General features: G+C 43.3%; 1 protein-coding gene across 4 annotated transcripts in view; it reads right to left on the bottom strand.

The window, feature by feature from the left end:
* Positions 1 to 19891, bottom strand: part of FCHSD2 (FCH and double SH3 domains 2) — a 332064-nt gene extending 312173 nt beyond the window's left edge. The window contains 2 exon segments of one of the 4 annotated variants that reach the window (NM_001265957.1): positions 17835 to 17932; positions 19655 to 19891. In NM_001265957.1, the coding sequence (NP_001252886.1) occupies positions 17835 to 17932; positions 19655 to 19675 (119 nt within the window). In that variant the 5' untranslated portion in view covers positions 19676 to 19891. 4 annotated transcript variants of the gene reach the window in all.
* Positions 19892 to 22813: the final 2922 nt, after the last annotated feature.

A 22813-nucleotide genomic window follows, 5' to 3' on the forward strand; every position in this document is an offset into this window, starting at 1 on the left:
AACTGAATACCCTTGATTTCTTTCTCTTGCCTGATTGCCCTAGCCAGAACTTCCAACACTATGTTGAATAGGAGTGGTGAGAGAGGGCATCCCTGTCTTGTGCCAGTTTTCAAAGGGAATTTTTCCAGTTTTTGCCCATTCAGTATGATATTGGCTGTGGGTTTGTCATAAATAGCTCTTATTATTTTGAGGTACGTTCCATCAATACCGAATTTATTGAGTGTTTTTAGCATGAAGGGCTGTTGAATTTTCTCAAAAGCCTTTTCTGCATCTATTGAGATAATCATGTGGTTCTTGTCTTTGGTTCTGTTTATATGCTGGATTATGTTTATTGATTTGCGAATGTTGAACCAGCCTTGCATCCCAGGGATGAAGCCCACTTGATCATGGTGGATAAGCTTTTTGATGTGTTGCTGAATCCGGTTTGCCAGTATTTTATTGAGGATTTTTGCATCGATGTTCATCAGGGATATTGGTCTAAAATTCTCTTTTTTTGTTGTGTCTCTGCCAGGCTTTGGTATCAGGATGATGTTGGCCTCATAAAATGAGTTAGGGAGGATTCCCTCTTTTTCTATTGATTGGAATAGTTTCAGAAGGAATGGTACCAACTCCTCCTTGTACCTCTGGTAGAATTCAGCTGTGAATCCATCTGGTCCTGGACTTTTTTTGGTTGGTAGGCTATTAATTATTGCCTCAATTTCAGAGCCTGCTATTGGTTTATTCAGGGATTCAACTTCTTCCTGGTTTAGTCTTGGAAGAGTGTAAGTGTCCAGGAAATTATCCATTTCTTCTAGATTTTCCAGTTTATTTGCATAGAGGTGTTTATAGTATTCTCTGATGGTAGTTTGTATTTCTGTGGGTTCGGTGGTGATATCCCCTTTATCATTTTTAATTGCGTCTATTTGATTCTTCTCTCTTTTCTTCTTTATTAGTCTTGCTAGTGGTCTGTCAATTTTGTTGATCTTTTCAAAAAACCAACTCCTGGATTCATTGATTTTTTGGAGGGTTTTTTGTGTCTCTATCTTCAGTTCTGCTCTGATCTTAGTTATTTCTTGCCTTCTGCTAGCTTTCAAATGTGTTTGCTCTTGCTTCTCTAGTTCTTTTAATTGTGATGTTAGAGTGTCAATTTTAGATCTTTCCTGCTTTCTCTTGTGGGCATTTAGTGCTATAAATTTCCCTCTACACACTGCTTTAAATGTGTCCCAGAGATTCTGGTATGTTGTATCTTTGTTCTCATTGGTTTCAAAGAACATCTTTATTTCTGCCTTCATTTCGTTATGTACCCAGTAGTCATTCAGGAGCAGGTTGTTCAGTTTCCATGTAGTTGAGGGGTTTTGATTGAGTTTCTTAGTCCTGAGTTCTAGTTTGATTGCACTGTGATCTAAGAGACAGTTTGTTATAATTTCTGTTCTTGTACATTTGCTGAGGAGTGCTTTACTTCCAATTATGTGGTCAATTTTGGAATAAGTGCGATGTGGTGCTGAGAAGAATGTATATTCTGTTGATTTGGGGTGGAGAGTTCTATAGATGTCTATTAGGTCTGCTTGCTGCAGAGATGAGTTCAATTCCTGGATATCCTTGTTAACTTTCTGTCTCGTTGATCTGTCTAATGTTGACAGTGGAGTGTTGAAGTCTCCCATTATTATTGTATGGGAGTCTAAGTCTCTTTGCAAGTCTCTAAGGACTTGCTTTATGAATCTGGGTGCTCCTGTATTGGGTGCATATATATTTAGGATAGTTAGCTCTTCCTGTTGAATTGATCCCTTTACCATTATGTAATGGCCTTCTTTGCCTCTTTTGATCTTTGATGGTTTAAAGTCTGTTTTATCAGAGACTAGTATTGCAACCCCTGCTTTTTTTTGTTCTCCATTTGCTTGGTAAATCTTCCTCCATCCCTTTATTTTGAGCCTATATATGTCTCTGCGTGTGAGATGGGTCTCCTGAATACAGCAGACTGATGGGTCTTGACTCTTTATCCAGTTTGCCAGATTGGAGCATTTAGTCCATTTACATTTAAGGTTAATATTGTTATGTGTGAACTTGATCCTGCCATTATGATATTAACTGGTTATTTTGCTCGTTAGTTGATGCAGTTTCTTCCTAGCCTCGATGGTCTTTACATTTTGGCATGTTTTTGCAATGGCTGGTACCGGTTGTTCCTTTCCATGTTTAGTGCTTCCTTCAGGGTCTCTTGTAAGGCAGGCCTAGTGGTGACAAAATCTCTAAGCATTTGCTTATCTGTAAAGGATTTTATTTCTCCTTCACTTACGAAACTTAGTTTGGCTGGATATGAAATTCTGGGTTGAAAATTCTTTTCTTTAAGAATGTTGAATATTGGCCCCCACTCTCTTCTGGCTTGTAGAGTTTCTGCCGAGAGATCTGCTGTTAGTCTCATGGGCTTCCCTTTGTGGGTAACCCGACCTTTCTCTCTGGCTGCCCTTAAGATTTTTTCCTTCATTTCAACTTTGGTGAATCTGGCAATTATGTGTCTTGGAGTTGCTCTTCTCAAGGAGTATCTTTGTGGCGTTCTCTGTATTTCCTGGATTTGAATGTTGGCCTGCCCTACTAGGTTGGGGAAGTTCTCCTGGATGATATCCTGAAGAGTGTTTTCCAACTTGGTTCCATATTCCCCCTCACTTTCAGGCACCCCAATCAGACGTAGATTTGGTCTTTTTACATAATCCCATACTTCTTGCAGGCTTTGTTCATTTCTTTTTCTTCTTTTTTCTTTTGGTTTCTCTTTTCGCTTCATTTCATTCATTTGATCCTCAATCGCTGATACTCTTTCTTCCAGTTGATCGAGTCGGTTACTGAAGCTTGTGCATTTGTCACGTATTTCTCGTGTCATGGTTTTCATCTCTTTCATTTCGTTTATGACCTTCTCTGCATTAATTACTCTAGCCATCAATTCTTCCACTTTTTTTTCAAGATTTTTAGTTTCTTTGCGCTGGGTACGTAATTCCTCCTTTAGCTCTGAGAAGTTTGATGGACTGAAGCCTTCTTCTCTCATCTCGTCAAAGTCATTCTCCGTCCAGCTTTGATCCGTTGCTGGCGATGAGCTGCGCTCCTTTGCCGGGGGAGATGCGCTCTTATTTTTGGAATTTCCAGCTTTTCTGCCCTGCTTTTTCCCCATCTTTGTGGTTTTATCTGCCTCTGGTCTTTGACGATGGTGATGTACTGATGGGGTTTTGGTGTAGGTGTCCTTCCTGTTTGATAGTTTTCCTTCTAACAGTCAGGACCCTCAGCTGTAGGTCTGTTGGAGATTGCTTGAGGTCCACTCCAGACCCTGTTTGCCTCAGTTGAAAATGCAGAAATCACCGGTCTTCTGTGTCGCTCGCGCTGGGAGTTGGAGACTGGAGCTGTTCCTATTCGGCCATCTTGCTCCGCCCCCCAGAAACAATGTTTAAATTGATGGCTATGATATAAAACCTTTGGATAAAGGCAGCTAAAATGAAATTTGAGATTAGGCAAGACTCTAACTATCTAACATGTTTGCTTGTTTCAAGACAAAATAATCCACGACCAGGTGCGGTGGCTCACACCTGTAATCCCAGCACTTTCGGAGGCCGAGGTGGGCGGAACACAAGGTCAGAAGTTCAAGACCAGGCTGGCCAACATGGTAAAACCCCATCTCTACCATCTCTACTAAAAACACAAAAATTAGCTGTCTGTAGTCATGGGCACCTCTAATCCCAGCTACTCGGGAGGCTGAGGCAAGAGAATCGCTTGAACCTGGGAGGCAGAGGTTGCAGTGAGCTGAGATCATGCCACTGCACTCCAGCCTGGGCAACAGGGCAAGACTCCCTCTAAAAAAAAAAAAAAAAAAAAAAAATTCCACAATACAGAAAGAAAGGAACACAGTAGTACATAAAGCTTGTTTTCCCAACTTTGTGCTACAACCAACTGGAAACCAATCATTTTATGGAAAAAAGTTTGTAAATCAAGTATTCTTAATACTTTTATATATTAGAAATACATTTTAAAGTCTATTAATAATGAAAATAGCTTCACTAAAAACTAATTAAAAGCCAAAAATGGCGTTTTAGCATCAACGAATACGAACTTTTACAACATCTGTTAAATATCTGTTATGCTTAACAGATATGCAATAAAATGTTTACCAGTATTACTGAATCACTGAATTTTAGTTTTGAGCATAATATACACATAGTTTAAAACTCAAAACACACAAAAAATAATACACAATAAAAAGTTTAGACTGGGTGCAATGGCTCACGTCTGTAATCCCAGCACTTTGGGAGGCCAAGGCAGGTGGATCACTTGAGGCCAGAAGTCCAAGACAAGCCTGGCCAACAAGGCAAAACCCTATCTTTATGAAAAATACAAAAATTAGCCGAGCATCATGCTGCACACCTGTAATCCTAGCTACTCAGGAGGCTGAGGCACAAGAATTCTTGAACATGGGAGGCAGAGGTTGCCGTGAGCTGAGATTGCACCACTGTGCTCCAGCCTGGGCAATGGAATAAGACTGTCTCAAAAGCAAACAACAAAAAAAAGTATCTGTCCCTTGCTCCCATCCTCCAATCACCAGTAAGAGGAAAAACAATTATCACTAAAATACAATCAGGAGACATACATACTATATACTCCAACTTGTTTCTGTGGACATGGTAACACTTTTCATAACACCAGAAATAACATTTTCTTTTTAAATTGGGATTATTTCAAAGCTCACAAAACAGAAAACATCTGGATGACAAAGGATTCCCACATGAATGCCAAAAAGATCAAATGGAATGTTAAAATAAAGCATGATCAAGGAACACTGGAAGGACACAACAAAATGAAATTAACAAAAATACCAGCTAAGATTCCATAAATTACTCCTGACCAACACTGACAGAACATCTGCAGCAGTGGGACAAAGGACAGGGTTACAAGTTTCTGTATCTAGATCCCAAATTAGTTACTGAAAAGCTAAGATCACAAACCAGACTTAGAAAAATAACTCCTGCTTATGCATCAGATCACCCCTGAAGACTGATACCAACAACACGGAATGGCATCTGTGGGGCTCAAATGAACATCTGGAGAATTTACAAAGAAAACCATCGACTTGGCCAGGTGCGGTGGCTCACGCCTGTAATCCCAGCACTTTGGGAGGCCGAGGTGGGCGGATCACTTCAGGTCAGGAGTTCAAGACCAGCCTGGTTAACATGATGAAGCCCCATCTCTACTAAAAGTACAAAAAAATTAGCCGGGCGTAGGGCGCACACCTGTAATTCCAGCTACTCGGGAGGCTGAGGCAGGAGAATCACTGGAACCCGGGAGGCGTAAGTTGCAATGAGCTAAGATCATGCCACTGCACTCCAGCCTGGGAGACAGAGTGAGACTCCCTCTCAAAAAAAAAAAAAAAAGAAAACCATTGACTTACCACCTCGGGCCTCCTCAGATAAACAGCTTCAGACTTGATACTCTCAAGAGTAAATTGCCAATCATCAATTATTAAGCGGCAAATTATTCAGCTAAGGGTGATTAAAACTCTTTACATGGCCTTCCCTCCTTTCAATTTAGTCACTTCACTAATGCTTTCACCTGAGAAGTAAAAAGAAGTTCACAGCTGGGTGCAGTGGCTCAAGTCTGTAATCCCAACACTTTGGGAGGTCGAGACAGAATGTGGGGGAGGAATCAAGAGTTCCTTGGAGTTATAGTATATAGTAGTACTTGGAGTTGCAGAAACTATCCAGCAATCATGAGGAGAATTATTACCAACATACAGAAAGATGGCAGGTACCTAGGACTACTAACCGTGGTGAAAGATTCTGAGGTCAAGAGTTCGAGACCAGCCTGGCCAACATAGTGAAGCTCCATCTCTCCTAAAAATACAAAAAATTAGCCGGGCATTGTGGCATGCACCTGTAATCCCAGCTACTCGGGAGGTTAAGGCAGAAGAATTGCTTGAACCCAGGAGGCAGAGGTTACAGTGAGTCAAGATCACTCCACTGTACTCCAGCCTAGGCGACAGAGCAAGACTCCATCTCAAAAAAAAAAAAAATGAGTTCACTAAGAACACAATTGCCTGAGGGCCCTTAGACCACCATTTCTCCAAATTATCAGAAGACTGAAAGTGGTAAGATTGGGAGGAGAATCCTAAGAGGCCACTGGCGTAGTGGCCCACTATTTATGGAAAATACAAAAATCTACTCCTAACCTCACGTATTTAATTCAAAAGGAGTTGGGAAGGGGGAATACAAATGATTTCTATGGAGCCTTTAATTACCAGCTGGCTTGGGACAACTGGAGTTCCAGTGATATCCCCCATAATCTAACCCCGATGCATTTTTTAATACTTTTATGAGAACCTCTAGGAGTAAACTGGAAATGGGTCCCTGCAGCAAATCGGGCAAAACAGTAATGTGGCAAAAGCTACATTACTGCCACCACTACCCTTTTTGTTTGTAGGCAAGGACCCACTTCCAAGACCACATTCCCAGCCTCCTCTGCAGCTAGGCATGCTCAAGCATACGAAGCAAACACAGACAATGAAATATAAGGGAAAGTCTATTGAGATAATTTTTCGTAAAAATTTCTTCCCTAGTGGAACAAAAAAAAAAAAGGAAGGAAATAGAGATGGGGGAAGGAGGGAAAAAGGTAGGAAAATTTTGCATAAGGATAAATTGTCCCGTCCTCCTTTTCTTCTACCTGAAGTTGTTATATGAAAATATAGTACTTGGAGTTGCAGAAACTATCCAGCAATCATGAGGAGAATTATTACCAACATACAGAAAGATGGCAGGTACCTAGGACTACTAACCGTGGTGAAAGATTCTGTAGCATCACTTGAGCAGTTTATCTTTGAGGTTAATTTCCGGTTTCAACCCACAGGTTACTCTTTAAAGAATAAGTCAGACTATAATTTTTTTTTTTTTTTTTTGAGACACAGTCTCACTCTGTTGCCCAGGCTGCAGTGCAGTGGTGTGATCTCAGCTCACTGCAACCTCCGCCTCCTGGGTGCAAGCGATTCTCCTGCCTCAGCCTCCCAAGTAGCTGGGACTACAGGCACATGCCACCACGCCCGGCTAATTTTTCGTATTTTTAGTAGAGACGAGATTTCACCATGTTGGCCAGGATGGTCTCGATCTCCTGACTTCTTGATCTGCCCACTTAAGCCTCCCAAAGTGCTCGGATTACAGGCGTGAGCCACTGCGCCCAGCCAGAGACTGTAAATTTCTAAATTGATGTTCTCAATTACAAAACAAATTACAGCCAGGCGCCATAATTTGTGAACTAGAATTGATACCCAGGTTGCATGCCTCTAAACCAGGGGTCCCCAACTCCCAGGCCATGGACCACTAACAGTCCGTGTCCCGTTACAAACTGGGGCACACAACAGGAGGTAAGTGGCGGGCAAGCAAGCAGGCGAAGCTTCGTCTGTATTTACAGTCGCCCCCCATTGCTCACATTGCCACCTGAGCTCTGCCTCTTGTCAGATCAGCAGTAGCATTAGATTCTCATAGCACGAACCCTACTGTGAACTGCACATGCAAGGGATCTAGGTTGCATGATCCTTTGAGAATCTAATGCCTGATGATCTGTCACTGTCTCCCACAACCCCAGATGAGACCGTCTAGTTGCAGAAAAACAAGCTCAGCGCTTCCACTGATTCTACAGTATGTTGGATTGCATAATTATTTCCTTATATATTACAATGTAACAACAATAGGAATAAAGTGTACAATAAATGTGATGCACTTGAATCATCCCAAAAACATCCCCCCGACCCCGCCCACAGTCCATGGGAAAATTGCGTTCCAAGAAACCAGTCCCTGGTGCCAAAAAGGGTTGGGGACCACTGCTCTAAACTAGCACTTGTTCCAGTATATCACACCTATGCTACCATACAAATTACCTTCATAATCTCTTATATTTATATACTTGGGTGTGGCTAAAAAGACCAGGTGAAGGTAAAGTATACACAAAAATTATTCAATACTTTTTTCTTAAAGATAGGGTCTTGCTAACTTGCCCAGGCTGGAGTGTAGTGGCTACTCACAAGTACTATCATAGCTCACTGCAGCCTTAAGCTCCTGGGCTCAAGCAGATCCTCTTGCCTTAGCGAGGACTACAGGCACATGTTATGGTGCCAGAGTAACACTTCTATTCTTAACCCTAGAGATAAGTAACTTTCATTATTAGTCCTTAGTTTAATACCATCAAGTTCAGGAGAGTATCCTCCATTCATGTCTATGAATCATAAAATACCTTCACCTGCAGTGGGCGGCAATGGCTGTCCCATTCAGAACAGAATCTTTAAATTTTAGGAGCAGGTAAAGATTTATGAATAATAGCTTAGGAGCTAATAAACCAATAGTCACCAATAGGAAGAGGTATTACCAAAACCCTAATTCTTTCAATTCAAGTACACAGTGGTCTGTGACAAAAAAGGTTTAATTAAATAGACTCTCTCAAACTATATTTCCTTCTCTGCCTAGTTAGCATCTCCTTCTTATTCTCCCCCAACATAACTGACAATAATATGGAAGTATATATTTAAACCTAAATTTTATTTAGTCATTTGAAGTTGCATATTACCTTTTATTAATTTTAAAATCAGGTAATTTTCTTTTTTTCTTCTCTCAAGGAAACGTTATTTAAGTGTAGCCCTACTTGATCTTTTTTCTTCCGGCTCTGTTTTTGAAAAATTCTCCCTCTCAAGATTTACAACATTTTAAGTTCTAATTTGAAAGAATACTAATTGAGAAGCAATTATGATTGCTGAATGAATTTTTAAATACCAGAGTCCAGTACCTGATCTACTATTTCCAGTTTTCATCATATCTAAAACATCACTGAGGGCTGGGCATAGTGGCTCATGCCTGTAATCCCAGCACTTTGGGAGCTCGAGGCAGGCAGATCACTTGAAGCCAGGAGTTGGAGACCAGCCCTAACCATCATAGTGAAACTCCATCTCTATAAAAACTACAAAAATTAGGCCAGGCGACGTGGCTCATGCCTGTAATCCCAGCACTCTGGGAGGCCGAGGTGGGCGGATCACGAGGTCAGGAGATCGAGACCATCCTGGCTAACATGGTGAAATCCCGTCTCAACTAAAAATACAAAAAAAAAAATTAGCCAGGCATGGTGGCGGGCACCTGTAGTCCCAGCTACTCAAGAGGCTGAGGCAGGAGAATGGTGTGAACCCAGAAGGTGGACCTTGCAGTGAGCTGAGATAGTGCCACTGCACTCAGGCCTGGGCAACAGAGCGAGACTCCGTCTCAAAAAAAAAAAAAAATTACCACAAAAATTATCTGGGCATGGTGGCACACAGCTGTAATCCCAGCTACTCAGGAGGGTGAGGCATAAGGATCGCTTGAGCCTGGAAGGCAGAGGTTGCAGTAAGCCAAGATCACACCACTGCACTCCAGTCCAGGCAACAAACCAAGACTGTGTCTCAAAAAAAAATAAAATTTTTGAATTTAAAAAATAAAAACACCATTAACTGCAAGACACATTATTTTATATTCTGCTAAGAAAAAATGCTGCCAATTAACACAATACCCTGTCACTTAGAATTTTTATTTATACTTATTAAAAGAGTTATTTTAAACTTATTTAGTCAGAGTTTAGCATCTATTACTTCTATGCATAATAAAAAAAGATAAATGAAATAAATTAGTGCATAAATGGGTCATATTCAGAGTTGAACTCTTCTGAATCTTTTTTTTTAATCAGTCATTGATATCCATATTTTTCCACAAATTACCATCCTCCATGCTATCAAAAAAGCCCAGGTGATCCAACATTTGTATTCCAACCATTGTCTCTGGGATTTTCTTACAAGCCTGCTGATACCCATCCCACAAGTTCCATGCATGAAGAGGCAATGACAACTGCATCACAGCCTAAAAGAACCATAAGATGCATCTTGATTTCAGAAATGTTAAGAATGTAAAAGAATGTGCTTCTTATAATTCATGAAACAGAATAACTTCCTTTTGTACCTTGAATAAGACAAAATTTTTCCTGGACTTCAGTTTTCCACTAATAACAGTAGCTACCAATGCTAAATACCTACCATTCTTACCATTTCACCTGTCTCATTTTACTTCACAGAAAAGCAAAAAGGTCAATATTAATCTTGTTTCACACATATAAAATACTGAAGCTCAGAAAAGCTAAGCCACTTGTCCAAGATTACTCAGCTAATAAGCAGCAGAGCTGGGTTTCAATCTATGGCCTACCTTCGAAGTTCTTATTCTTTCCATTACCAGTAGTTCTCAAAATTAAGTGCACATAAAAAACTCAGGTGAGGACCGGCACTGTGGCTCATGCCTGTAATCCCAGCACTCTGGCAGGCTGAGACAGGTGGATTGCTTGAGCCCGGGAGTTTGAGACCAGCCTGGGCAACATGGCAAAACCCATCTCTACAAAAAAAAAAAAAAATACAAAAATTAGCTGGACATGGTGGTGTGCACCTGTAGTCCTAGCTACTCCGGAGGCTGGGTCAGAGGATTGCTTGATCCCAGAAGGTGGAGATTGCAGTGAGCCATGATCATGCCCCTGCACTCCAGTGTGGGTGACAGAATGAAACTGCATCAGAAAAAAAAAAAAAGAAAAGAAACTCAGGTGATTCTTCCATAGAATGGGAAAAAAATACTGCATATATTTGCCAATCATATATTTGCAAATCTGGTAAGTTATAAAGAACTCTTAAAATTCAATAAAAACAATTTTTTTAATGGGCAAAGCATCTGAATAGACATTTCTTCAAAGAAAATATACAAACGGCCAATAAGCATATGAAAAAATGCTCACCATCATAAGCTGTTGGAAAAATGCTAGTCAAAGCCACTTACAATATCACTTCACATCCACTAGAATGCCTATAATCAAAAAGACAGACAATAACATGCACTGGCCATGATGTGGAGAAATAGGAACCATCATGTATTATTGCTGGTGGGAATATAAAATGGAGCAGCTGTTTTGGAAGACAGTTTGAAAGTTCCTCAAAAAGTTAAACAGAGTTATCATATGACCCAGACATTCCATTTTTAGGTATATATCCAAGAGAAAAACATATATCCATACAAAAACTTGTACATGAATGTTCACAGCAGCATTATTAATAATAGTAAAAAGTAGAAACAACCCAAATCTCTGTCAACTGATGAAGAGATTAATAAAATGTGTCATATCCATACAATGGGATATTATTTGGCAATAAAAAGGAATGAAGTAATGATACTACAACCTGACGAATCTTGAAAACATTGTGCCAGGCTAGGCGTGGTGGCTCACGCCTATAATCCCAGCACTTTGAGAGGCCAAGGCAGGTGGATCACTTGAGGTCAAAAGATGGCAAAACCCCATCTCTACTAAACCTCACTGAGGTTTTGAGATGGCAAAACCCCATCTCTACTAAAAATACAAAAATCAGCTGGGCATGGTGGCAGGTACCTGTAAACCCAGCTACTCAGGAGGCTGAGACAGGAGAACTGCATGAACCCGGGAGGTGGAGGTTGTAGTGAGCCGGGATTGGGACACTGTACTCCAGTCTGAGTGACACAGAGAAACTCTGTCTCAAAGAAAAGAAAAGAAAAAAAAAAAAAGGACCCATTATGCCAAAATAAGCCAGTCACAAGAAACTACAATGTTACAGAATTCCATTTATATAGATTCCATTTCTGTGGAGACAGAAAGTAGATAAGTGGTTGCTTAAGGCTGGAGAGGGTGATGGGGAGAAACTGCTAATGGGTACCAAGTTTCTTTTAGGGGGAACTAAAACATTTTAAATTGGCGTGATGATTGTACAACCCTATAAAAAAAAAAACACGTTGAATGGTATACTTTAAATGGGATATGTAATCATATACGATATGCAGTCGCATCATGTAACTTACATGGTATGTACATTGTATATAAATAAAGCCTTTAAAAAAAAAAAAAAAACTCTAGACCAGATTAGTCTAGATCTCTAGATCTTACCTCTAAGATCTCTTTCTAGATAACAACAGTCTCTGAGACACTGAAAAAGGGTCTCAGCATCACGCACAGTGGCTCGTACCTGTAACCCCAACACTTTGGGAGGTCAAGGTGGGAGGATCACTTGAGCCCAGGAGTTCAAGACCAGTTCGGGCAACATAGTGAAACCCTGTCTCTACAAAAAATACAAAATTAGCCAGGCATGGTGGTACATGCCTGTGGTCCCAGCTACTCAGGAGGCTGAGGTAGAAGGATCACTTAAGTCTAGAAGATCGATACTGCAGGGAGCCATGATCACACCACTGTGCTCCAGCTTGGGTGACAGAATGAGAACCTGTCTCAAAAAAAAAAAGTCTCAGAACATCCATAAACAGACCTCGGAATCCAATCTCCCGTGACTCCTGGGAATCTACAGTTCAGAGAAAGTAACACACAGTACAGTAATTCCTCATTTGAGGTCTCTAGACCACCAGATGTCTGCAAAGGCAGGACAGGTGCTTCTTGAGCCAGTTTCAATTCTTTAGAACATCTATAAGAAATCACATATTCAGCCTTCTCTGGGGTAAAGTTTTCTAAGTGTCTTTGACTTTGGCTAAACTCACATTAACGGTTTGAAAATAGTGATTTAGAGCTGACTGACAGCTCAATGTATAAAAAAATAAGAAAACAAATTGTTCCCTGATAATATACTGTTTTTTGGGGGGAGGGTTGTTTTTTGGTTTTGGGGTTTTTTTGAGACAGAGTCTAGCTCTGTCGCTCAGGATGGAGTGTTGTGGCACTATCTCAGCTCACTGCAACCTCCACGTCCCAGGTTCAAGTGATTCTCCTGCCTCAGCCTCCCAAGTAGCTAGACTAGCGAGGATTATAGGTGTGTGCCACCATGCCCAGCTAATTTTTGTATTTTTAGTAGAGACAGGGTTTCACCATGTTGGCCAGGCTGGTCTCAAACCCCTGACCTCAAGTGATCCACCCGCCTCGGCCTCCCGAAGTGCTGGGATCACAGGTATGAGCCACCGCACCCCGACTCCTGATAATATATTATACTTTTTGATAGGCAAAATATTTTTTACAACTGGACTTATGATGAGTTCCTTGGTTAAAAGCTTGGGAAACACAGATACATGGGACAGTACGGTAGTATGGAAATCAGGACAAATAGCTTAGAGTCCTCACAAATATAATTCACTTCATTTCACTGTGCCTCAGTTTCCACTTTCATCTATAAAATGAACATACATATTATTCACCTGACTAAAATTCAATAATTTTTCCATATTATAGACCTCCTTAAAATGTCTTCTAAGAAGGTAGTTCTTTATATTCTGGGTCACTGCAAAAAATTTTCTTAACTGACTCTACTCAGCACAGCACAGGATAAACAATCCTAAGAAGAAAAGTACACAGACTCTAGTATGTAGAAACTTACTGTAAGTGGTCTTAAAAAGCAAAGAGGAAAAAATATAATAATAAACTAAAAAGAAAGTAGACTACTTGTCTACTGCTGATAGCAAAAGTCAACAGAAAACACATCAGTATAAAACCTCCCCAAAGCATGGAATGTCCCGATTAACAACAAATTAGTTGTCTTTTCATCTCACACTTCATTCCCAAAATACTAGCTTCCAAATGCCGTCCGCAGAACAAATGAACTGAAGAAGGGGAGGAGAACAAAGGAGAAAAACTGTATCATAATTGGTCTCCTCCCCTCGAAATTCCAAAAGATAAGAACTGGGGACCGTGGGGGTGGGTTGCAGCAGTAGTGGCTCACTTCTGTAATCCCAGCACTTTGGGAGGCTGAGGTGGGAGAATCACTTGAGCCTAGGAGTTCAAGACCAACATGGGCAACAAACAAACCCTGTCTCTACAAAGTTTTTAAAATAAGCCAGTTGTGACGGCACATGCCTATAGTCCTAGGTACTCAGGAGGCTAAGGCAGGAGGATCGCCTGAACCCAGGAGGACAAGGACATAGTGAGCTAAGATCACACCACTGCATTCCAGCCTGGGCAACAGAGCAAGACTCTTGTCTCTTAAGAATAAAAAAGAAAATGAAAGAAAGAAAGAAGGGACGTAAGGGGGAAGAAACAGATAAAATTCAGTATAAAATTCTATTTACAGTCTAATATGCTGTGTATTTTTTTTTTAACTTTGTTCAATGTCATAAAAACTTCTGACATTTTCTCAGGCTGAGCACAGTGGCTTGACAGTAGGATTACTTGAGCCCAGAAGTTCAAGACCAGTCTGAGTAACATGGTGAGACCCCATCTCTACAACAAATACAAAAATTAGCCGCGCACCTGGAGTCTCAGCTACCCTGGAGGATGAGATGGGAGGATCGCTTGAGCTTGGGAGGAGAGGTTGCAGTAAGCAGAGATCACACCACTCATTCCAGCTTAGGCAACAGAGTGAGATTCTGCCTCAAATTTTATATATATATATATATGTATCTACTACTAACTTCTTTAAGAATAAAAAGCTATTGGTACATTTCTGAGTGAATTCATACTAACTTAAACTGAGCATAAAACTGGCAAGAGGCACTGGTGAGAAGGAGCACTAATCTCAAAAGAGGAAAAGCAAGCAAGATCCTTTACAACTTAATTCATATAAAAACCCAAGTTGGGGCCGGGCGCAGTGGCTCATGCCTGTAATCCGAGCATTTTGGAAGGTCGAGGCAGGAGGATCACTTAGGTCAGGAGTTCAAAAGCAGCCTGGCCAACATGGTGAAACTCAGCCTCTACTAACAATACAAAAAAATTAGCCAGGTGTGGTGGCAGCTACTACGGAGGCTGAGGCAGGTGAATTGCTTGAACCCAGGAGGCAGAGGTTGCAGTGAGCTGAGATTGCACCACTGCACTCCAGCCTGGCCAACAGAGCAAGACTTCGTCTCAAAAACAAACAAAAAACACCCAAGTTCAGAGATTTCCAATGAACTTTTAAAAAATCATTCCACTTGCTAGAGCAGACAAGAGAAGCCAGATCACCTCCTTCCTTAGGCAATTGAAGTTATCATGAATACCAAGAGAAGGCGAAAGTTTCAACTTTTTCAATATTGTCTTTGAAAAAATAAAAAAAAGCAAATCAGAAACCTAAACCCTTGTTTTAGTAGGTAATACAGTATCCTATTCACAACTCTATGGGAATGAAAGGATTCATTCCATTAAGTTAATATAGATAGAAGAACATACTAACTCCTTCAAACAAATAACCTGTTAATCCTTGGAGCACCAACAATCTCTGCCTTTACATATTATATACTCAACAACAAACAGGATAGTGTATTTAAAGTGATCACATGAACCAAAGTATATAACACAAGCTCAACAGAGGCCCCCATAGCCCCCTACAGAGTGTATACAGTATCTCACCCAAGAAAAAATAAGATACATTTAAATATGGCCAGTCACATTCATTTGACAAGGGTATAAAGATACAAAAATGAGTAATAGCCCATAACTTCAAAGACTTCACCTGAGGGAGGATGCCAGAAGCATGTGCAAAAATCAAAATCCTTTGAGATCACAGAGAACAAGGAACTTGCAGTTATTGGCAATCAAGAATTTGTCAGGTGAAAAAGTGGGAGGAAAGGTACCAACAGGCAGACAACAGCATACACAGAGGTATGAATGTAGACTGCACAATTAGACAGCCTGATGTCCCGAGCGACCAGAGCTGGGGGAAGAAAGAGGAAGGATGCATGGGCATGAAATGGTAGCAACCAAGCCAGGAAAGGAAGCTTGCAGCTGGGTTGCAGAGAACTATATATACTATGACAAGGTGTTTGGCCTTTATCTAGAAGGCCACAGAGGAGTGATCTATAATAATGTTTTTAGAAAGCTAACTGGTGGTAATGTGGAAGAAATATTTAAAAGGAGAGATGGGAGACAGAAGATATAAGGACACCACTACAATAATTAGGATACTAGTATAATGCAAGCCAAAAGTGATAGATCAGCAATAATACAAACTAAGCAACAGGAACAGGAGCAAGAGACTATATCAACTTAGCTTAGATGTGTGCCATATTTCACATGCATTGTGATTTGATCTATACAACCTTGGGGAACAGAGGCCATTACTGCCCCTTTTTACAAATGAGAAAAATTAAGTTTATAAAGATTAATTCATTTTCCACAAGTCAGCACAGATATCAGGACACAAACTCGGGACTGTCTGACTGCAGTGTCCATATTCTTTACCATAAGCTCCTGCACCAAGCTACAGACAATAGGGGAAAAATGCAGACAAAATGCAATCAAGAAGTCTTTAGAAGACACAATCAACAGGAATTATTACAACCACTGACCACCGATACCCCACACGGGATCTTCACTTACACACTAATTCTGCCTTCCTGAACTGCTTCTGAAAATTTATTACTTTCTTCATCTAGAGATTTCTTAGTTTGCTTAGTAAGTTAAAAACCTTAAACTTTTAACCACATCAAGAGTTTCAGGTATCTCACACAGGAATTTTTTTTTTTTTCTTTTGAGACAGGGTCTCACTCTGTTGCCCAGGCTGGAGTGCAGTGCTGCCATCTCGGCTCACTGCAACCTCCACCTACTGGGTTCAAGCAATTCTTCTGCCTCAGCCTCCCAAGTAGCTACGACTACAGGCGCATGCCACCATGCCTGGCTAATTTTTGTATTTTTAGTAGAGACAGTGTTTCACCATGTTGGCCAGGCTGGTCTCAAACTCCAGACCTCAGGTCATCTGCCTACCTCAGCCTGCCAAAGTGCTGGGATTACAGGTGCGAGCCACCACGCATGGCCTCGCATAGGAATTTTTAAGTCTAAATATTTTCTTATGGTTATAACAAGGGGGGAAAGACAAATACAGAATTAAAATTGTAATTTTCAGTCAGAAAACAACAATCTTGATAAATCCAGATTGGATGAGAATAGATTTATATGCCTTAGTCAGAAACCCTAACGACACGTATACAACAGAAATGCTTATATTGCCTAAATATAGGAGAGGAAAAAAAGGAAATTCTTAAAACTAAAATCTTTGGGCTACAAACAGCAATTCAAACACATAATTTTATAATAACACCATCGAGTTAATATTTTTCATGAAACCAACATGAAGTGTACTACCAGAAAACTAGGTAACTGATAAGGCTTACAGACCCAATTCCAATGTGATAAATGTATTACAAAAGGGAAATAAGAATTGCAGCCACTCTTGTTTCACCATGCAAATCATCTCCCATTCTAGACAAAAATCTTTGTTGAACTGTCAGTCTATATTAAAAGACTGTTAAATAAGTGGTATTTCTTTCATTAAAATAAGTCATCCATCCCTCTAGGAAGAAAGATACTGATTTTCACAATATTAGCAAGATGTCTTAGCTATTCAAAGTTATCTTGACTATGAATATGAGTAACCTCAATAATAAAATAAAATATGATAAACACACTTCTCACTAAATTTGGCACTCAAAGACAAAGTTGTATTTGTCATGTTCTAACCCAGTGAGAGCATATAATCATCTGGGGTTGACTGGCTCACCCCCAGATATTAACCATTAACCACAAGTGTTGGTTTAAAAATCTAACTGTGTAAAACTGTTAAGGTCAATAAAATGATTGTTACAGTTCCATGGAAAGATTATTTAAACAAGAATCTTTAATTATTATAATTTGACTAATAAGACTTTTAAGGTCCTTTTTTCCAAATACTATGTGTGCATTATAGGTCCCCTACTGAAGGAAAAAGTTTGTATTGTGTTAGTTCCATTTCTAATTTCCAGCTGAGTCAAAGTTCTAACAGCCTTAAAGCAGGAAATCCAAAAGGAAATTCCATCATCAGTTCCTGGGGCTTGGTAACTCAAAGCTTCTTTGAAACAGAGAAATAGAAGTCCTTGAACTATTTACTATAGCCTTACCTCATATCTTCAAGCAAATCACATTCTGCTTGATGTTTGGCTTGAAGTTTTGTCATCTGCTCAACTTGAATGTTTTTCAGTTCTTGGGTAACTTTCACCTAAAATACACCATATATTTATGAAGGTCTTTTTACAAATTTAACCCAAAAAAATTGCTTAAGGAAAATACATCTGTCAGAATATGTCTCTTGCTCGCCTCTCCCCTGAAGGCCATAAATCCATTATTTGCCATCTAGTTTTATTTACTGAAGATACTTACTTAATGAAAAATTAAAGCCAAATAGCCTGAACAGAGGTTTAATGAAAATACACGACTATAAATATTATAAACTAAAGACATGCAAAATAAACTGCCAGTCATTCCATTTCATACACAAGCTCAATCCATGTCTAGGTCTTCCTAGAGTTTTAAAAGAGGCTGTCTTCTATTTCTAAAAAAGATTCAAAGACTTTAACCACCAGGAGAGGCAAGCAGAGTGTGGATGGGGGCTGGGAGGCTAAGAGTGCCTGATACCCAATGACCAATATTTACACAATCATGATAATATGCATGAATCGACTACATAAATTACTCCATAATGGCTGCGAAAAAGCACACTGTCTCAGAATGATGCCCTCGACTTGCTGACAGCGCATCAAATCACAATCTCTTTCTCACAAAGGAGAAAGCTAAAGTGACCTTCCAGCATATGCAGTGCTTTTAAACTACCCCGGCAAGCCGATCCCGGTAGAGGCTCCACTTCAAACAGCGAGAACAGCAAATGCCTGCTGGCCAGAGGGCCTCCCGCCAGGCCGGGCCCCAGGGTGCGAAGTTACGGTGGGTCTGGAATCTCGGCCTTAGGAGTGGGACCACTCGGAGGGGTGGGGGTACATGTTCGAAAGAAAATGACTCACTTAAATGGAGAAACCCGGATTAGGAAAGAGAGAAAGCAGAGGCAGCAGACACGGGTGAGTTAGGCGTTAGGCAAATGTTTGCCCACGAGGGGAGGACAGAACGGCCTCATCCACCCAGTGCCCAGAGTAGACATTCAGTATCTATCTGTAGGATTAAAAAGACAAGGACACAGCCTCGACCCCTGGGAAAGCTGGGGAAGGGCGCAGCGGGGAGGCTGATGACAAGCAGGGTGCATCCGTCACTCCCACCCTGGTCATCCAACCCCGGATCGCAGTGCACACGCCACGCACCTCCCGGGCCCGGTCCTCGCTTTTCAGAAGACAGCACTACAACCTCCTCGCCCCTCAGTCGGGAACGAGGCAGGACCCGTCAATCCTTAATTTATTTTCCCTTGGGGTGGGGAGGCGGTGACTATTCCAACTTCTTTTCGGCCGCCCCGTGGGAAAAGCAGGCCAAACCCTAAGGCTAGGCTAGAAACAAATCCCCCGCAAATTTGCAAGCGGGCGGGGCTGGCGACAAGCGGCTGGAGGGCTCAAAGCTGGTGCAGACTAAACAATCACACACGCACAAGGCTCTGCAAAGCTGCCGGGGCGTCCCTGCCTCCCCCTCGGTGCAGCCCGGAGAATGCACTTTGCAGCGGGCAGCATTGCCATGCGCGCGCACACACACAAATGCACACCCGAAACTCTTGTGAAATGTCTGGGGGTCTCCTGCGTAGAAAAGGGACGAGCCCCGGCGGCCCTTCTGTCGGAAAGGCAACTCACGAGCACGCCCCCCACCTGGAGCCGGCAGCAAGTCGGTGACAAGCCCAAGGCGAGGGCGGTCACGGCCCCTTGCGGGAGGGGGAGGGGGCGCAGCGGTCGCCCCAGCCGCGTTCCCCGTACGCATCCCTCCGAACCCCAAAGCCCACCAACTGCGCCCTTACCTTCCTCGGCGGCGGCTGCATGATGCTGAAGGGACATCAATCCTCCCCGACGGCAGCCTTAGCAAGGACCAGGAGGAGGAGGGCCGGAGAGGAGGGGACGGCCCAGCGAGCGCGCGCGTGTGTGAAAGGAGAGCCTAAGAAGCAGGACTTGCCCCGAAGGGAGCAGGCCGGCGGGCGGCCGAAGGACCCCAGCCAGAGACCGAGTGTGAGGAAAAGGGGGAGGAGCGCCGGGAAGGCTTGGGGCCCGGGCGGCCCGGGGGTGTGTGAGGAAGGAGGCGGAGACGGCGAAGGGGCGGGGGCCCCGGGAGCGGGGTCGCGAGGGTCTCCACCGGCCGGGCGGCGGGTGAGCCGCAGCAGAATTGTCCGCGCTCCCCGTCCGCCGCCTGCTGGGCCGCTCCCGGCGGACGCAGCGGCCCCCACCCCACCCACTCAGGCGGCCCGGCCCTCGCTGGGCCTAACGCCCCCGCCCGCCCGGGAGGAGGAAGGTGGTGCCGCGCTCCCGGCTAGGGCTCCACCACTCAGGCCGCGGGAATTTCCGGCCTCGCCGCGCGGCGCAGCGCCCCGCTCCGGCTGCTGAGGGAACCGCTCCGTCCAGAGCGGGGTTCGAGGGGCCGGTCCGCGCTGCCGGTAGGGAGCGAGGCCACGGCACAGGGCTTCGTACCGCGGCAGGGGAAGGGGGGAGCTAACGGATTGGTCGGCGGGTGGGAAGTGTAGAAACGCCAGCGCCAGGCGAAAATCCCCCCTTTCTCTCCGACAGTGGCACGTTCCAGACGCCTCCTGGCCTCCCTCCCCCACGCTGAGAGCCAGCCGGGGGCTTCCCGCGCGCTTTCCCGCCAGCTCGCCCCGGCGCGCGTCTCCGCTCGGGGGCGCGCACGTGGGCGGGAGAGGGCTCCGCGCCGACGCACGCGCAGAGGCCGCCCCCGTCTCCTGCCCGCCTTTGCGGCTGCAGTGTGTTTGTGTATGTGTCGGGGGGGCGGGGGGCGACGCTCACAGGGAAATGTTTGCAGTGGGGAGGGGGTCAGCATCCCTGTGGGATACAGAATTCTGGCGTTTGCTTCCTCTCAGCCCCTCAACACCCCACTCTCCCTACCAGCTAGATGTGCGCAAGAGGGACGAGCAAGGACAAGTCGCTTTGCGGCTGGCCGCAGGTGCCAGGCCATTGAGATTGTAGGGCGGAAAGGCAATTGCTCTGCAAAGGAAACGGCGGCACTCTACTGCAGGGCATTCAAGTCAAAGATCACTGACTCTGCGCTGAGAGGGAGCCGAGAGAACGTTAAGGCCGAGGCCCCCATTTCACAGACGGGGAGGCAAGTGCCCATAGAGGGAAACCTTTCTGAAGGTTACACAGCAGGACTAGAATCTCCGCGTCAGGAAGGGTTCTATGGGTTATTTTAAAAAAGAAACAGGTGCAGGATAATAGGCACGAGGAAAAGTAGAGGAGGCAGGAGAGGCCATAGAGGAAGCCCTTGTCTGGGAGTCAGGATCTCTGGGTGCCAGTCCACTTTGCCTACCCCTAACAGGCTAGGTGAGCTCGGGCTGCCTTATCTGCCAGTGAGGATGCTTATCTAAGCAGTGCACCCCACCACCACACATGAACCTTCCTGCTCTGTTCAGACCATCTACAGGGAGGGTTATCGGCCTCCCTTGGGGTCCTCAGAAGAGGAATACCTCTTCCCCATGCCGAGGGAGTTTTTTTGAGTCACGGGGCTGTGTGGAGGCTGAGCTGGTTTTTTCAGAAGTTGAGATCCCAGACAGCTGTTCTCAGAAGTGCAGTTAGGCCTAAGAGGAAGGTGAATGAGGCCTGGAGAGACAAGTAACTTCCCAGGTGACCACATGGCCAGAAATTGAAAAGGTGGAACTTAAACCCAGGTTGTTTACATTGAGTTAGGCTAGATTCTTGTACAGAAAAGTGATAGAGCTGTGTTTTGAGTAAGATTAATCTGGAGCTGTGTATGAACTAGGAGACTAGTCTTGCTATTTCTGGGTTCAAAAGTTAGCCCTTCACCAGAATCCTTAATTAAATCAGGGAAGGCCTGGGGCAAGGGGACAGGTGGATAGAGGCCTAGGGCCCTGACAGCTGTGGGGCGGCAGCTAGAGCCCAGGCCACAGTAACCTAGGCTGGGCTCCAGTCTCAGCTCCACCACCAATTTTTTGTGAAGGCTTGAGCTAGTCAATTCACTTATTTCAGCCTTGTTTCCTCACTTGTAAAATGGAGGTATAATGCTAACCTCATAGGCTTGCTGTATTAAATAGAATTTCTCCTACCACAGGGCCTGGCATGTAGTGCTTAGTAAGTGCTTATTGATTCATCATTCATTCAAAAAATACTTGCTAAGGTCCTGCTTTGTTCCAAGCCTATGCCAGGCACTGGGGTTCTAGAGATGAGCAAGATAGAATCAGCCTTCACCAAGATTGAATTCCAGACCAACCATTCCTTGAATGACACTGGGCTAGTGGAAGAGGGGTAACACAGTACTTGGCCCGGATGCAGTGTCATGCACATAGCAAGTGCTTAACAAAGATTTGCTGAATCCTAGTCTTGGGTGCAACTGGTCTGGGCCAGAGATTATCCTCCCTTCACCTCTCTTCTTAGGAAGTGAGCACTGGGGTATAATGGTGCTGGATGTTGGGAGACATGAGATCCAGCCTCTACCATGGATCTAGTGGGCTTTCTCTGGGCCTTGGTGCCAGCCTGCAGAATAAGATAAGTGAGTGAGCCTAGAACTTAGGAGGCTGTTCACAGAAGAAGTCAGACCCTGGGGATTTAGTTTATGCATATAGGAGGGCATCCTCTACCTGATTTGCCATCATTCTGAAGCCAGGAGTGGCATTGACTTTCTGGAATGATTTTCTTTGGAAGTGTTATAAAGAGCTAAGGGCAATACCAGATGGGCTTACCTACTGACTCCTATTTCAAAAATGTGATTTTAAAAAAAATTGTTTTAATACTTACCAAGTGCCTTTTCCAAACCTTAAACTTTCATATTACTTTTCCAAGCTAATCTTTACCTGTGAGATAGTATTATTTTCTTCATTTTTACTGATGGGGAACTGGAGGCTCAGTGAACATAAGTGACTTACCCTGACATGATAGACTTGAGACCATAACCCAGTTGTCCGATGAGGAATGTTCCTGTGTGAAGAATGTTCAAGGGAATT

The sequence above is a fragment of the Macaca mulatta genome, chromosome 14 (genome assembly GCF_049350105.2).
Source record: "Macaca mulatta isolate MMU2019108-1 chromosome 14, T2T-MMU8v2.0, whole genome shotgun sequence".
In the NCBI taxonomy this organism is placed as follows: Eukaryota; Metazoa; Chordata; class Mammalia; order Primates; family Cercopithecidae; genus Macaca; species Macaca mulatta.